Genomic DNA, 17,777 nt, shown 5'->3' on the forward strand with positions numbered 1-17,777 from the left:
GAGCACTGAGGGGAATCTCTTTGAAGTGTATATATTTCTGGCAGGGCTGGATGGATTGGATTCAGGATGATGTTTCTGCTGGCCAGGGACTTAGAACAAGGCCTCGTGCTCTCAGGATATGAAGTAGGTCAGTTCGCATTGAAATGAGGACAAATTTCTTGTGGAATTCTCTACTGCGGAGATGAGGTCACTGAATATGTCTTAAGAAAAACATTGATAAATGTTTAATAAAAGTTAAAGGTTTCAACTGTTTGGGAGTAATGGCATTGATCTCGAGGGTCAGCCATACTTATGTTGAATGTATAGTGGACTTGATGGGTCAAATGGCCGAAAGTTGCTATAAATTCCTATGTTTGTATTTTCTACTCTGTGTAGAGATCAACCATGATTTCTGAGGCTTCAAAGATCAATTTACACACAAATCTCATGGTGACAAGTATTTGTGCCACACAAGTGCCAGATAATGACCATCTCCAACAAGAGAGAATCTAAGCATCGCCAGCTGACATACAATGGCATTACAATCACTGAATCTCCCCACAATCAACCTCCTTAGAGTTACAATTTACCAGAAATTGAAGTGGACTTGCCACATAAAGCGCCTGTCAAAGGCTAGGCACACTGAGGTGAATAATTCACCTCCTGAGTCCCCAAAGCCATCTACAAAGCAGAAATCAGGAGTGTGATAGAATACTCCCCACTTGCCTGGATGGGTGCAGTTCCAACAACACCCAAGAAGCTTGACACCACCCAGGACAAAGCAGCCTGTTTGACTGGCACCATAGATCAGAGTCATAGAGATGTACAGCATGGAAACAGATCCTTCAGTCCAACCTGTCCATGCTGACCAGATATCCCAACCCAATCTAGTCCCACCTGCCTGCACCCGGCCCATATCCCTCCAAACCCTTCCTATTCATATACCGATCCAAATGCCTCTTAAATGTTGCAATTGTACCAGTCTCCACCACATCCTCTGGCAGCTCATTCCATACACGTACCACTCTCTGCATAAAAACGTTGCCCCTTAGGTCTCTTTTATATCTTTCCCCTCTCATCCTAAACCTATGCCCTCTAGTTCTGGACTCCCCGACCCCAGGGAAAAGACTTTGTCTATTTATCCTATCCATGCCCCTCACAATTTTGTAAACCTGCCTCCGACGCTCCAGGGAAAACAGCCCCAGCCTGTTCAGCCTCTCCCTGTAGCTCAGATCCTCCAACCCTGGCAACATCCTTGTAAATCTTTTCTGAACCCTTTCAAGTTTCACAACATCTTTCCGATAGGAAGGAGACCAGAATTGCACGCAATATTCCAACTGTGGCCTAACCAATGTCCTGTACAGCCGCAACATGACCTCCCAACTCCTGTACTCAATACTCTGACTAATAAAGGAAAGCATACCAAACGCCGTCTTCACTATCCTATCTACCTGCGACTCCATTTTCAAGGAACTATGAACCTGGACTCCAAGGTCTCTTTGTTCAGCAACACTCCCGAGACCTTACCATTAAGTGTATAAGTCCTGCTAAGATTTGCTTTCCCAAAATGCAGCTCCTCGCATTTATCTAAATTAAACTCCATCTAACACTTCTTAGCCCATTGGCCCATCTAGTCAAGATCCTGTTGTAATCTGAGGTAACCCTCTTCGCTGTCCACTACACCTCCAATTTTGGTGTCATTTGCAAACTTACTAACTGTACCTCTTATGCTCGCATCCAAATCATTTATTTAAATGACAAAAAGTAGAGGACCCAGCACCGATCCTTGTGGCACTCCACTGGTCACAGGCCTCCAGTCTGAAAAACAACCCTCCACCACCACCCTCTGTCTTCTACCTTTGAGCCGCACCAGACTCACAAACATTTACTCCCTCCATTCAGTAGTAGCAGTCTGTACTATCTACAGGATACATGGCACAAATTCACCAAAGCTCCTTAGAAAACACCTACAAACCGACAACCACTACCAGCTAGCAATGTAAGGGCAGCGGCTACATGAAAACACCACATGTTCCCTCCATGCCACTCACCACCCTGATTTGGAAATATATCGCTGTTCCTTCACTGACACTGGGTCAAAATTACAGAACAACCTTCCTACCAGTGTTGTGGATGTACCCACACTCTTAATACGGCAGCTATTCAAGAAAACAGCGCACTATCACCTTCTCAAAATCAATTAGGCATGGGCAATAAATGCTGGCTTAAACGTTGAAGCCCATATTCCTGAATGAATGAAAGAACTGTTCCAGCACCATATTTAAACAGCACCCAGCCAGGTTTCCATTACCTGCAAATCAGTAGCATCATCCTGCTGTCTGAGAGATTAATACTGAATTTATACTTCAACCATCCACACCCCACCGACCACACTTGCTTTCCTTGTGCAGCAAAGCATCATGGTACCCCTTCCCCAGTCACCTTTGACCTTGCCCCCATATCACCTTTGACTCTCCCTCCAACAACGTGGCCTTGCCTTCTGTGACCCTTGAATACTTATTCTGCCAATGTGGAGCTCCCCGACATCACACCTTCACCTGTGAACTGTCATCTCTGAGCCACCTTCCCTCACCCTTAATCTCCCCTCCTGTAGCCTGCACTCTCCCATCACTGACCTTCTCTCAATCAACTATTATCTCTTGTCCTTGCGTGGGAGATGCCTTAAGCAGAGGTCGTCCTTCCCTCTACCATCATGTTCCCACCCACTGTTCCCGTGAGCCTCCTTCAGGCTGCCAGACCTCCCAGGGACATCCAGGCCCTGAGCTCCCTCCCTGGGACAGCCAGGCCCTGAGCTCCCTCCCTGGGAGAGCCAGGCCCTGAGCTCCCTCCCTGGGACAGCCAGGCCCTGAGCTCCCTCCCTGGGAGAGCCAGGCCCTGAGCTCCCTCCCTGGGAGAGCCAGGCCCTGAGCTCCCTCCCTGGGAGAGCCAGGCCCTGAGCTCCCTCCCTGGGAGAGCCAGGCCCTGAGCTCCCTCCCTGGGACAGCCAGGCCCTGAGCTCCCTCCCTGGGAGAGCCAGGCCCTGAGCTCCCTCCCTGGGAGAGCCAGGCCCTGAGCTCCCTCCCTGGGACAGCCAGGCCCTGAGCTCCCTCCCTGGGAGAGCCAGGCCCTGAGCTCCCTCCCTGGGAGAGCCAGGCCCTGAGCTCCCTCCCTGGGAGAGCCAGGCCCTGAGCTCTCTCCCTGGGAGAGCCAGGCCCTGAGCTCCCTCCCTGGGAGAGCCAGGCCCTGAGCTCCCTCCCTGGGACAGCCAGTCCCTGAGCTCCCTCCCTGGGACAGCCAGGCCCTGAGCTCCCTCCCTGGGAGAGCCAGGCCCTGAGCTCCCTCCCTGGGAGAGCCAGGCCCTGAGCTCCCTCCCTGAGAGAGCCAGGCCCTGAGCTCCCTCCCTGGGAGAGCCAGGCCCTGAGCTCCCTCCCTGGGACAGCCAGGCCCTGAGCTCCCTCCCTGGGACAGCCAGGCCCTGAGCTCCCTCCCTGGGAGAGCCAGGCCCTGAGCTCCCTCCCTGGGAGAGCCAGGCCCTGAGCTCCCTCCCTGAGAGAGCCAGGCCCTGAGCTCCCTCCCTGGGAGAGCCAGGCCCTGAGCTCCCTCCCTGGGACAGCCAGGCCCTGAGCTCCCTCCCTTGGACAGCCAGGCTGTGACCTCCCATATCATTCTCAGCCTGGCTCTCAAATCCATCCAAGGCCTTACCTGTCTCTATCTCTGCAATCTCCTTCATCTTCACTCCCAGTTGAGATAGCTGTTCTCCTTGACTTCTCGCTTCATGAAAACCTTCAATTGCTTCGCTATTGACAACCATCCCATCAGCTGTCAAGGTCCTGAACATTGGGATTTCTACCTTAAAACCCTCTTTCCATATCTTCCCTCCAATAAAGTGGTCCCTCAACCAATCTTTTTATTTAACCTTTGAACGTCTGTCCTAAGGTCACTCTGTGGCTCAGTGACAAATTTTGCATGTATGATGATCCTGTGAAGCACATTTTATTATCAAGGCACTTTATAAATGTAAGTTGCTGTCAGTGAATGCAGGCTGGAATGTCATTTCCTATCCATCCTACTATCCTCAGTCACTAGAATCATCCCATCACTCACCGATCAACAATCATCATTAACCATAGCTCAGTATTTCAAAGCTGCATCAGAACACTGCAGCAATCCTCACAGCTCCATCTCAGAGCCTTGCACACTCTGGCAGCTACTTACCCATCCAGGGTGAAACATCCCTCCCTCTTGCAGGACAAAGTGACATATAACCAGAGGCAGTGGAGACTGACCAGAAAGGGCAGGAATATCTGTATGACCTCACACCCATAAAGGGGATGGTCCCTACGATGAGGAAGATGCTCATTGCTAAAGGAGTGAAGGAACAGCAGAGACCATGGAAGATGACAGCCTCCTCAGTTAAACCCTGCCTCTCATAACCCCCCCCCTTACCCATACCCCGCCTTGTACTGATTAACAAGCAGCGGAAAGCACAAGCATAACACCTTTACTTTCCTCCCTTCTCCACAGCCTTGTCCTGGTTCCTTCCTCATTCCAAATTGATAAACATCAGCTGGACCAGTGGGAGCGACAGGAAGAGGGGGAGGATGAAGACTTGACAATCTTACTGAAGGTCACATTCCCAGCCACCAGCTCGGATACTGGTGCTGCACATAATTCAGAGCTGGCACTTGGTAAGGCATGGTGGCCAAGTGAATTCTGCCAAGGTCAGGAATCGATGGAGGTCAAGGTACAGGGCTGGTGGTGAGGGAAGAATTGGGCTGCGGTTAGCGGTGAACCACTCCCCGATGTGTTCTTCACCCACAGCTCAGGCAGAAAACGGTGTTGCCTCACCTCTTCAGCCTTCTCCTGAGCTTCCTGCTCCATCTCCCTCTCAGGTTCCTGCTGCTGAGCTGATCCCTCTGCTGGCGAGAGCTGTGCCCTCTTGATGGGAGGATGCATAGCATGCAGTAGACCTCAGTGACATTTTACAGCAAATGTGCCAAGTGCTGCAGGGACCAAGGCAGCGAGAACCTGGTTTCAACATCTCAAATTACTGCACCATCACATTCGGGGTGGAAGAATAGCTTTTGGTATGTGCATGCAAGGATTATACTGGGTGTCACATGGTGCCAGGCATTGACCTGATGTCTCTTATTGCACATTAGCCACTTGCCGTGGAGGTTCAAGTACAATTGGCACAGTGCAGTGCTACAGACTGACGGTCTCATAACTACTGCAAGGATACTGGGCATCGATTGGCACAGTGCATTGCCACACACAGGCTGCTCCTTGAGGGAAATGAAACCCCTTTTGGTTGTGGCATGGAGCCCTGCAATGATGTTAAAACTGAATACACTGTGAAGATCTGAAGGTCTCTCCTAGTGGATCATCTGAAAAATATCTGTCCTTTGCAAAAATGGGTCTAACCAATGCTGATGTTCAGCCATGAAAGTCAAGGAGGTTCTCAAAATGCTCATCATTTTGTAACTGCTCAGCTTGTATGAAAGCAAAAATATGGGATCTGCAACTTTATAAATGAGCTACCATCAACAACAGCATCTTGCATTTATATGGTACTTTTATGGTAATAAGATGCTGCTAAGTGCTTCGTATCAAATGCATCTTTCGAAGAAGACTTTACTCAATGCTACAAAGCCTATTCAAATACAGTATATTTAAACTGAAGGCGGCAATGGGAAAAAAAAATCATATTGAAGTATCAAAGTTAAAATTGCAGGTCATAAAGATGATTAAAGCACATTACAGTTGCAGGTTGTATGCCATTTAAAATTTAACTGCAAGCTGGATGGTCTGAAATGGATAGGAGAACAAAGTTTTTTCTCATCCAGATTAGCAACAGTTTATTTGCAGTGGGAGAAAGTCGGTTATATTTTCTTTGCATTGATGGTATATCTAAATAACCCCATTAAAGCTGTCACATAACAGACCAAACCAGCTTAAGTGCAAACATGTTCTCTATTACATTACTGACTGAGGAAATACAACAGATTTAATAGTTTAAAAAATATTATACTATTCATTATAAATTTTCACCAAACTGCTGCTCGGCCTTCTATGTTCATCCCGCGTTTTTATTTAACGTGATGTAGTTGGATGCACAGAAACAATTTTGTAACAGTGGAAACCGTGGTTTTCATGTCTATGGATTATATTCCCTAGGGCACCAAAGGTTGAGTTCAGCCTGAGTACAGACGAGTGAAAAAAGTAAGATTACCATTTCAACCTTATCTTGATACAATAGATTTAAAAATTATTCTCCACCCTCAGACTGAACTCTGAGCCTATATTTTACCTCAAGCATTGAAAGATCCCTGCACAGTATTCACTTTTGAGAAAATTAATTAGGAAATGCTGTACAATTACACGCCTTTCTCTAAGTTTCACAATGCTCAGTATTTAGAAACCTTCCAGAAAATCAGTTGCTTGGTGTTACATGAGCAGAAGCATGTATGTGCTTTGAAAGGCATACTCCAGGGATTATGTAACTTCTTGTACCAGGTTTCAGTAGAACAGCTTTATAAATGTTTAATGGACTTTTCATTACATTTGAAATAAAATATTAAGAGTACACACATAAAATATTTACAACATAGTTAATGGCCAGCTTTTGAAGAAACTGGATGACAAAATAAATAAAATGTTTGAAAAACAAACTTACGAAAATATTTTTAAAACAAAATCAATAAACTTCAAGTCTGCACACCAACTTTGTAACTTATCAAACATCTATGATGCATAATGTATGAATAACTGTGGCACTGTGTATAATGTTTAAAAGATTAATAGTTTCAAAGTGTGAACATTTTTGCTTTGCTGTTGTGGTTTCAACATTTTTGCTTCCTTACTCTTTTGTCCCCTTTAATGAATTTCTCTACCAAATGTTTCTTTTCTGATCTTTTTCTTTCATTCTCTTCCCCTGTCTGCCTTTTCTTTATATTTTCATGCAATTTGACAGAAACATTAAGCAATATGCTCAAACTGTCCTGTATTCCAGTAACGATGGTAAAACACTAATTTGGGAATAATAATTATGTTGATTACAGTTTAGTAAATTCCATGTGAGTGGATTAATTTTCTATTTTAATTTCTGAAAACTGAGGTGTCAATCTTGTAATGCGTACTATAAACTTAAATATATCTATTTTGCATATTAATGCATATTGTATCATAGAGGGGCTGCAAAGAAACTAATTAATTAATAAGTTCTACATCAATTTTTATAATACTGCACCATTTCAGTGTAACATGAAGGTGAGGTGCATCTCATTTTATTAGCTTAAAAAGAATCAGCATTGAATTTTACTTGGGTATTCTCCTGATTATTTGCTATTTTTCAGCCAAGGTTGGTTGAAGTTCCCAATGATCATTCATTTACATAGTTCTTCGAAGCGTTACAAATCTTTCATTGACATTACAGTGGTGAATTAGGAAAACTGCTGCAATTTTTAGGTGTATGTACTAATAGTAATAAATTTTAAAATTAAAAGAAAAGGTTACCTGAGACCTTTTATTTTATTTATAGAGGGCACGTGAGCATGGCTGGCTGTACCAGCCTTTATTGCCTCATCGAGTGACCTTGAGAAGATAATGGAGAGCTCTCTACTTAGAACTGCTCAAGTCCATTTGTTGGAGGTAAACCATAATCCCTTTAGGGAGGGAATCCCAGGATTTAGACTCAGTAACACTGAAGGCAAGGTGGTATATTTCCAAGTCAGGACGGTGAGTGTTCAGACGGACAGTGTTCCCAAGTGTCTGCTGCCCTTGCCTTGCTAGATGGTTTGGAGGAGACTGTCTAAAGAGCCTTGATGAATTTCGGCTGGCTTTTGTTCTGTCCATTTCAACAGACTATTGCTGAAAACTGATGACATTGATGGGAGTGCTGGTTTGAAAGGTTTGTTGAGCTGGACATTCTATAGAACTTGAACTGACAACCATGGATGATGGTGAAGCACCATTTGGAAATGATTTAATGTTAATTCAATTCCCTTATTCTGTCAGTGTCAGTGATTCTTTCCTATCAGTACCCACAATAAGGCACTTTCACTTCTGACAACAATGGATAGAAACGAGTGAAGAAAACGCAAAACAGCACTGAGGCGAATTGTAATATTGATGTCATGGGAGTCTGAGAGTCCGAAATATCTTTAGTTGCTGCCATAAACTGCATTCACTCACCACCAACTTCCTCCCCCTTTCCAATCTCAAACTGAACCAGACTATTCACAATCTAGGGATTCGGTCCAATCCAGAACCGAGTTTTCAATGAATATTCTTTCGCTTCACAAACCTAGCCTACTTTTGCCTCTACTACCACCAAGCTTCACTTCTATCTCAGTTAACCTGCTTTCATTCACGTCTTCAACTCCGGACTTAATTATCCAATGCAATCCTGGAATTCAAGGCAATCCTCCGCCCTCCGAAGCAAGTCAGCTCATCTGAAATTCTGCGATCATGTCTTAACCTGCCCGAAGCCTGGCTCACTCACCAGTTGCTCTCATCACAGAGCTCCACTGGTTTTCATCTCTTAACACCTCAAATTTAAAATTCTCACCGTTGTGTATAAACTTTCCTAGGCTTTCACACAAGTCTCCCAACATCTTGCATCCTAGAAATCTGAATTCCTCTCATCTGTGTATTTCATACATTAGCTCTACCTTTTGTCTCACTGGGAGCAATTATTTCTTCAAGCAATTAGGACCCAGTGTCTAACAGCCCCATTTCGAAACACTGTTCCTCTCTGATTCACAAAGGTCCTCTTTAAAGCCCACGTCTTTTATTGAGGGCTTGGTCAACTCTTGTAAAACCAGCCACTCGTGCGCAATGATTGTTTTTCCCAAGTCTTTGAGAAATGACTCTTGAAATGTTTCAAAGCTAGAGGAACAAAGTAGATTGCAATTATGATTGTTACCTCACATTATACAACCCAGGCATGGCACTGATTTCATTTCTTACTTTACTGAGTAGGGCATTTGCAGAAAGATCGGCCGGTTGACTTATTTTCAATGCCCAGTATTCTTCTACTCACACGATAATTCTGAAAGTTCTAAAACGCTGAAAAGCTGACCAGGTTCAGTTGAGCAACAAGGCTTATTTCAAAACCACTCGCCCCAGTGAAACTGAATATGCTTGAAAAACAGCATGCAAATAACATGAAGAAATTCAGGGCACAGACTTCACAGAACGACTCTAAGATGAAAGAGAATTACTCAGGGAGATGATGACTGCAAATGAGATATGGCTCAATATTCGGGGTAGGGATTGCAATTCAAGATTATCCTGAGCCCATTGCTTCCAATGCAAGCAGAACACTAACTTTGTTCTGCCCACTAATTTAAATATTGACAGCAGGCAGCCAGCACTAACCATTGTTCACTGGCTGCACAACCATACAGGGGGCTCAAGTCAGGAGAGGATAGTGTTAAGATTAGAGTGGTGCTGGAAAAGCACAGCAGGAAAGGCAGCATTCGAGGAGCAGAAAAATCAATGTTTCGGGCAAAAGCCCTTCATCAAGAAGGCTTGAAAAGTCAATTTCCCTGCTCTTCAGATGCTGCCTGACCTACTGTGCTTTTCCAGCACCACTCTAATCTTGACTCTAATCTCCAGCATCTGCAGGAGCCACTTCTGCCTCATGAGAGGATAGGATGAGTTCAAACGGACCCGGACTAAAAACTAACCTGCACCTCAGAATGGGGTGGATTGTAGTTGGAGCAGGTGGTATTATGTCTCTGAAAGTGATTCTGTCCTCGGGAATACACAAGAATGGACCCACATGGCAGAGAATGGGCTCAAAGATATTTTCAACTGTTGAACATAAGTCTTGGTTCGTGAAGTTTTAACAGAGACTGTTCGTTCCCTGATGGACATTCCGTGTCTGCACTTTTACAGCCTCATGGTGTTCAGCGCTGTTCCAACAGATGTGTGTGTGAGTGCACTGGACAACAGTTTAAAAGTAAAACAGCACTTTAAGGGCCAAAATGTCAGACAGCAAGAGGCCAAATTCCGCAGCTAAAGTAATTGCGGCACTTTGAAGCACTGCAGTGATGAAGATATTCTGAAAATGAGTCAGAATGAGTCAGTGAATCCATATTGTGGCCTCACAATTTTAATTTTCTCCAGCATTCTCTGTTACCATTGGATTTAATGAAAGCTAAACTGAACTTTGCACAAAATGGAAAAAGATAAAGACCAGAAAGTGGACTTACACTCTTTAGACATGCCCACTTCAAAGCACTTCTGCAAACGGCAGTATTGGCAACGATTCCTGGTAACCTTGTTGATGACACAGCTTTTTTCTCGGTGACATGTATACACCATATTTTTCTGGATGCTTCTCCGAAAGAAACCCTGGAAGACAACAAAATAGAGATGAAAGAGTTTCCCCCAGAATGCTGCAGCACATACCTTCTTAAACCACAATACAATATCTGAGTGAATAGGAGTCACATTTTCAGACATGCACCACCCAACTGAAAATTAATTCTCTTTCATCTCATTAATTCAAATGGAAGTATCCTAAAATTGCACAGTCTGCAACAGTAGGGCAGAGGGAAAACTGGATAAGCTTCAGAATCTTCAGCATCTGCAGTAGCCACTTCTGCCCTCATGAGAGGACAGGATGAGTTCAAACGGACCCGGACTAAAAACTAACCTGCACCTCAGAATGGGGTGGATTGTAGTTGGAGCAGGTGGTATCATGTCTCTGAAAGTGATCTCTCTACCCTGGAGGCTTCCTGCCTCTATTCCTGATGAAGGGCTTTTGCCAGAAATGCCGATTTTCCTGCTCCTCGGATGCTGCCTGACCTGCTGTGCGTTTCCAGCACCACTCTGATCTAAACTCTGGTTTCCAGCATCTGCAGTCCTCACTTTTGCCAAGCTTCAGAATCTGCCCTTCTGGCACTGGTATTAATGTTCTGTTAAAAGATGACAAAACTGTAAGTTTAATTCAACTTAGTTTTCCTCCATGGATGCTCCCAGATTTGATGAGTATTTTGTGGGGTTAGAGGGGGAGGCTGCTCATTTTTTTTCTCTCTGGAAGGACATTCTCCTCATTTCACGAAACAGCCAAGTGTACCTCTGTTGTAATGCACCCAAAAGCCAGCAAATCCTTGCTTCAGTGAGGATGCCAAAGTATATCTGGCTTCTCCAGGGTACATGAAAAAATATTCACTTCACTGATATTTCATACTTTTTAACAGTCCCTTTAAGAACCAGTGGCTGGGCTGTTCAAGAATCGAGAAAGCTAGTTCAGGTTCGCACAGTGCAATATGGCATTGGATGGATTTCAATCTTCTGGTCATAGTGTCATGAATGAAAGATTTTTCTCCCTCGTTTGGTGTCAAGGAAGTTAGTTTAAAAAAAATCTTTATCCTTGTCTTAATTCACCCATAGGACCTGGGTGGGTGTCACTGGCTGACCAGCATTTATTGTCTGTCTCTAGTTGTCCTTGAGGAGCTGATGGTGAGCTGCTTTTTGAACCACTGCAGTCCATATGGCGTAGGTAGACCCACAATGTCCTTATGGAGGGAATCCCAGGATATTGAACCATCAATGGTTGGTAAGGAACGATGATATATTTCTAAGTCAAGATGGCGAGTCGCTTGGAGAGGAACTTGATGGTGGTAGTGCTCCCATGTATCTGCTGTCTTTGTCCTTTTAGGTGGAAGTGGTTGTGGGTTTGGAAGGTGCCTTCCAAGGATCTTTGGAAACCTTCTGCAATGCGTCTTGTAGATAGTACACACTACTGCTACTGAGTGGAGGGAATGAATAGTTATGGATGTGCCAATCAAATGATGGTAACACCACTGAATGTCAAGTTCTGGTGGTTAGATTATCTCTAATTGGAGGTAGTCATTGCCCAGAATTTGCACAGTTAATTGCCACTTTTTAGTCCAAGCCTGAATATTGTCCAGGTCTTGCTGCATTTGGATATAGACTGCTTCAGTATCTAAGGAAACGTGAATGATGTAATCATCGGTGAGCATCCCCACTTCTAACACTATGATGGAGGGAAGGCCAACGATGAAGCAACTGGAGATGGTTGGCCCAAGGACATTACACCGAGGAACTCCTGCAGAGATGTTCTGGAGCTGAGATGACTGACCTCCAATAACTAGCTATGTCCAAACAGTTGATACCTCACTCCTATAAATGCCAGTTTTGCTAGATGGAACCCAAACTGGGCAACAGTGAGCAGATTGTTGCTGAGCTGGTCTGAAGGTGGATAAATTACATAGAACAGGTGGATTACATTTTAGAGCTCTGAGGAGATAGCTGAGGACATTATTGAGGCATTGGTGATGATCTTTCAGGAATCACTGGAGTCGGAGAGGGTCCCAGAGGACTGGAAAATGGCTAATGTACAAATGATAAGCAATGACTACCTCCAATAAGAGATAATCTAACCACCTTGACATTCAGTGATGTTAAGAAGCAAGGGAGGCAGAAGTTAAGAAACTATAGGCTAATAAGTCTGATCTCAGTCGTTGGTAAGATGTTAGAGTCCATTAGTAAGGATGAGATTGCAGAGTACTTGGAAGGGCATGGTAAAATATGGCTGACTCAGCATGGCCTCACCAAGGAGAGGTCATGCCTGACAAATCTGTTAGAATTCTTTGAGGAGGTAATGAGCAAGTTACACAAAGGTGAGATAGTGGATGTGATCCATTTGGATTTCCAGAAGGTTTCTGACAGGGCGTGACACACGAGGCTGCTAAGTAAGGTAACAGTCCATGGTGTTAGGGCAAAGGTATTGGCATTGGTAGAGGATTGGCTGACTGGCAGAAGGCAGCAAGTAAGAATAAATGGGTCTTTTTCAGGATCACAGCCTGTGACTAATGGAATTCCACCAGGGTCTGTGTTGGGGCTGCAACTATTCACATTGTATATTAACCATCTGGACAAAGTAACTGAGGGCATTTTTGCTAAGTTTACAGATAACCCAAAGGCAGGAAGAGGAACAGGTAGTGTGGATGAAGTGGGAGGATGCAGAAGAACTTGGAGAGGCTCAGAAAGTGGGTAAAGAGGTGGCAGATGGAATACAATGTGGGAAAGTGTGAGGCTATGCACTTGGGGAGGAAGAATAGAGGCGTGGACTATTTTTGACATGGAGAAAGGCTTCTGGAATCTGAAGCACAAAGAGACTTGGGATTCATTCATTTTGAGAGGGCAAGAATATGAGAGCAGAGGTGTGCTGCTCAGGGTGCATTAGGCTTTGTTCAGACCACATTTGCAATATCGTGAGCAGTTTAGGACTCTGTATCCTAAGCAAGGATGTGCTGGCCTTGGACGGGGTCCAGAGGAGGTTTACAAGAATGATCCTGGGGATGAAGGGCTTGTCGTATGAGGTGCAGCTGAGAAATCTTGGTCTGTACTTGATGAAGTTAAGAAGGATGAGGGGGGGATCTGATTGAAACTTACAGAATATTGAGAGGCCTGGATAAATGAATGTGAGGAAGATGTTTCCACTAGTAGGTGAGATTAGTGCCTGAGGGCACAGCGTCAGAGTGAAGGGTAAAAACAATGACTGCAGATGCTGGAAACCAGATTCTGGATTAGAGTGGTGCTGGAAAAGCACAGCAGTTCAGGCAGCATCCGAGCTGCAGCAAAATCGACGTTTCGGGCAAAAGCCCTTCGTCAGGAATACAGCCGGGACAACCCTTTAGAACTGAGATGAGGAGGAATTTGCAGCCAGAGAGTGGTGAATCTGTGGAACACCTTGTCACAGAAGGCTGTGGAGGTCAAGTCATTGAGTATCTTCAAGACAGAACTGGATAAGTTCTCAATTACTAAAGGAGATCAAAGATTACAAGGAACAGGCAGGAGAATGCATTGAAAACACTTCAGCCATGACCAAAAGTCAGAAGACTCAATTCTGCTCCTATATCTTATGGTTTCATGAGCAAGTGCTGTGTGATATCACAACTGATAACACCTTCCATCACTTTACTGATTGTAGACTGACAGGGCGATAATTGGTCAGGTTGGATTTGTTCTGGTTTTTTAAGAGCAGGATATACCTGAGCAATTTTCCACATTATCGGGTAGATGCAAATATTGTAACTGTACTAGAACAGCTTGGGTAAGGAAGCAGCAAGTTCTGGAGCACAGATCTCCAGCACTCTTGCAGGAATACTGTCAGAACACCTAGCCTTTGCAGTACACAGTGCCTCCAAGCAATGTGCAATGTTTCAACATTGTTAAACCAAGTTCAGATTCCATCTGAACAAGAAATTACAGCCAACTTAGAAAATCAAGCAACAGCTTATCACACACTGAGCTGAGCTAAACATTATCAGTGGCTGCAAATGGAAATTTCACCGATTTATTCTTTTCATTGGACGTGGGCATTTATTGCCAATCGCTGATGTACCTGAGCTGAGAGCTCAGAGTCAGCCCCACGGTCTGGAAACACATGCTGGCCACACCAAGTAAAGATGGCTGATTTTCTTTCCTGAAGGACGTTAGTTAGCCAGATGGGTTTCTAACAACAGTGAGTGATAGTTTCCTGGTTACCATTACCGAGATTAGCTTTCATTTCCACATGTTAATTAACTGAATTTAAACTCCACCAGCTCCAAGGGTCAGATTTGAACTCAAATCGCCAGAGGATTAATCTGGCCCTTAGGATTACACATCCAGTAACATTACCACTACAGTCATCTCCCTGACCACTTACTTCCATAAGAGCAGAAACATCAACCAATAAAACTGCAACCTCTTTAATGTTGTACTTCTGAAGGAAAGAAAATGGCAGCAGTTGCTATGACAAATGACTTGGCCGATTTTATGTGGTGCAAGGATCGATTTCGAATGCACATGGGCAATATTATTTGGCCAGTTCATTGCGCAGCATCTTGAACAAGAATGTTTCATCCATCAATACTTGCAGTAGGAGATATTCTTGGATAGGTATGCATAATGAGTGGAATCTCATTAATCTGTTTCCTGTACTGCCTCAGATTCAGTTCAACTGAAAATAATGGCACCAAACGCTGGGCTGGGAAAATAATGAGCAACTAATGCATAACCACTAGTCTGCTCTCCTCTCAGGCCAACTTCCTACTTTCGCTGAATTAACTCTCATGTTCCAGTGCCTTCCAAAACATGTAATATCAATCCATAATTTTACATTCCTGCTGGTTAGTGCGCCTGTATTGTGAATAACTTATTAATTTCATTGTACCTTTCGTGCAGAAACAGGTTACTTGGCATAGCTAATCTGTGTTGGTGATTATATTCCTCAGGGGTATCCTCCCATTCCATCAACCTCATCTCAATCCTGCAACATAACGTTCTCCTACCTTTTCTCTCATCATTTTGCCTAGTTCCCTTACGAAAGTACTGAAGCTTTTTGCCTCAGCCACCTCCATATGGTTTGGGGGTTCCACACTCTCTCCATTCTGATTAATTACTCCTTACTGGATTTATTCATATCCATTTTGTATTGATTTGTCCATAAATAAAAACACCAACCTCTCTAAACCGTTAATATTTTAATAACCTCTATTAAGCCCCTTATAAATCCTCTCTTACATAGAAAACCTAAAAGCTCCAACCCTGTTGAATCTTTCGCAATAGCAGAAATGAGACCATTGCTCAAATATGAACTCTCTTGACCAACGTGAATTTATCTCCAACGATAAACTTTATTCAAGGGCAATGCCTTTGTATGAAATGAAGCTGTGACTTGCTTTTTATTTGCTGGCCTTCTCCCTACGTGAATTTGCCACACTGAACCCGAACTAGGTTCAGGAGGGTTCTCTCAGTTAGCAGGCACTGAATGAAGCCAATATGAGCCTTTACCTTTTGAAGGAAACAGTGGATCTGGGAAAGTTATGGGAAGTTGCATCGACATGGCTACCCATGCAGTCCCAGTCCTGTAGGAGGTTCCCCAGTACTGGGATGGGATATTGGAACACTGTCGGCTAAACACAGGAAGGCAGCAAATTTTTCAAAATTAAGATCCCAACTGGGGCCAATTCCTCAGGGCTGCTAGGAGCTTGCAGGTGGTAGAACTGCCTGTCAACATGTAGCAATCCCTCCAGCTTCAATGTTGCCAGTTTCCTGTCAGCCAACTCAGGGACCATCAGTGCCAGAGGCTATGTGTGTGTGTGTGCGTGTCTGTGTGTATGTCTGTGTGTGTGTGAGTGAGTGTGAGTATGTGTGTATTTGTGTGAGTGAGAGTGTGTGTGTGTGTTAATGAGTGTATGTGCATATGTGTGTGTGAGTGAGTGTGTGTTAATGAGTGTGTGTATATGTGTGTATGAGTGAGAATGTGTGTGTGTGAGAGAGTATGTGTGTGTGAGAGAAAGTGTGTGAATATGAGTGAGAGAAAGTATGAGTGTGATGTGTGTGTATGTGAGTGTGTGTGTGTGAGAATGTGTGTGTGAGTGTGAATGTGTGTGAGAGAGAGTGTGTGTGTGTGTGTGTGAGAGTGCATGAGAGTGTGTGTGTTTGAGAGAGAGTGTGAGAATGTGTGTGTGCGCTCAAAGTACTTTCAGTGCTGACAAAAGTAGGCAGCTCACTTTTAATTCTTAATTGTCATGAAATCTTATCTTCAGTGAAGAAAGTGGAACATGATATGTGGAATCTTGAGTACAAAAGGTATTAAGTAGGCAATTTACCGGTTGCATTATTTAAACACAGAATAGCTTACAGTATACCTTGTGTAATATTAACTCTTCAAAAGAATGCTAGTTACTGTTATGTTAGGGTCATTCAGTGCTCAGGAGTGACCAACTCTACAGCTAGTCAGAAGCCCACACTGTAAGTGTACAAATTATTCTTTAAAATGTGAGACCATAACTTTAAAGACAATTTTTTGGCAAGCTCTGTTTGCATTGGGTTGTAATTGGTGAAGTTGTTTATGTTGAAACTTATCGTTGCGTCACATAAATATCACTTGAGTCCTTTGTGCATAATGTCATGATAAAAGCACTGTGATTTTTCCAGATGTTCCCCTCCTCTGCTGAAAAACACACTACCCTAAAGTCACCTCTGTTTGAGGAACACTATACCCACTAACAGAATTCCATTCTGTCCCAGAATTAAAAAAACATATATAACATCATTTGAAGATGATTATATATAATAGTTGCACAGAATTTGAAATACCATTGGTTTTCTTGTTTCGATTAGATTACTTACAGTGTAGAAACAGGCACCTCAGTCCAACAAGTCCACATTGACCCTCCGAAGAGCAACCCACTCCCCTACGTTTACCCCTTCACCTAACACTGCAGGCAAAGTCCACACAGATAGTTGCCTGAGGTGGGAATTGAACCCAGATCTCTGGCACTGTGAGGCAGCAGTGCAAACCACTTTGCCGCCCATCGTGTTGTAATGAAGAGTTCCAAGACAGACTTTATACCTTCCCTGCATGAACAGTATGCCAACTAAATGATTGCTGACCAATTATAAACTCTACCCAAATTTGATTTCCAGTTCACCTCAGTAATGATTACAGTGAAATTTAGGTCAATGAGTTTAGACAGAGCAGATAGACAGTAAGTATTTCTGTTGAAAGATGGGACAGGAACCAGAGGCTATCCATTTCAGGTACAATGACACCATAGGGGAAAGTGTTATTTATATAGAATATGGTTAGGATTCAGAATGTACTGACTGAGGAGACAGTGGAGGCAAATTTGATTGTCACTTTCAAACAGAAAAACAAAATTGCGGTGAAAGGGTGGGCAAGTGGGAGTGTCTAAGTTCTTGCCACAGACATGAGGCCAAACAGCCACTTCTATGTTGTAACCATGAGTCAGACATGATATGGA

The 17,777-nt window shown here is 44.0% G+C and overlaps 1 protein-coding gene across 6 annotated transcripts in view; it reads right to left on the reverse strand.

Annotated features, from left to right (window-relative positions):
* LOC140480409 (retinoic acid receptor beta) overlaps window positions 1-17,777 on the reverse strand; it is a 435,848-nt gene that overhangs the window by 119,515 nt on the left and 298,556 nt on the right. For all 6 annotated transcript variants that reach the window (XM_072575246.1, XM_072575247.1, XM_072575244.1 and 3 more), the window contains one exon: window positions 10,200-10,341. In XM_072575246.1, coding sequence (XP_072431347.1) covers window positions 10,200-10,341 — 142 coding nt within the window. The remainder of the gene's footprint in view (window positions 1-10,199; window positions 10,342-17,777) is intronic.

Source organism: Chiloscyllium punctatum, chromosome 8 (genome assembly GCF_047496795.1).
Source record: "Chiloscyllium punctatum isolate Juve2018m chromosome 8, sChiPun1.3, whole genome shotgun sequence".
In the NCBI taxonomy this organism is placed as follows: domain Eukaryota; kingdom Metazoa; phylum Chordata; class Chondrichthyes; order Orectolobiformes; family Hemiscylliidae; genus Chiloscyllium; species Chiloscyllium punctatum.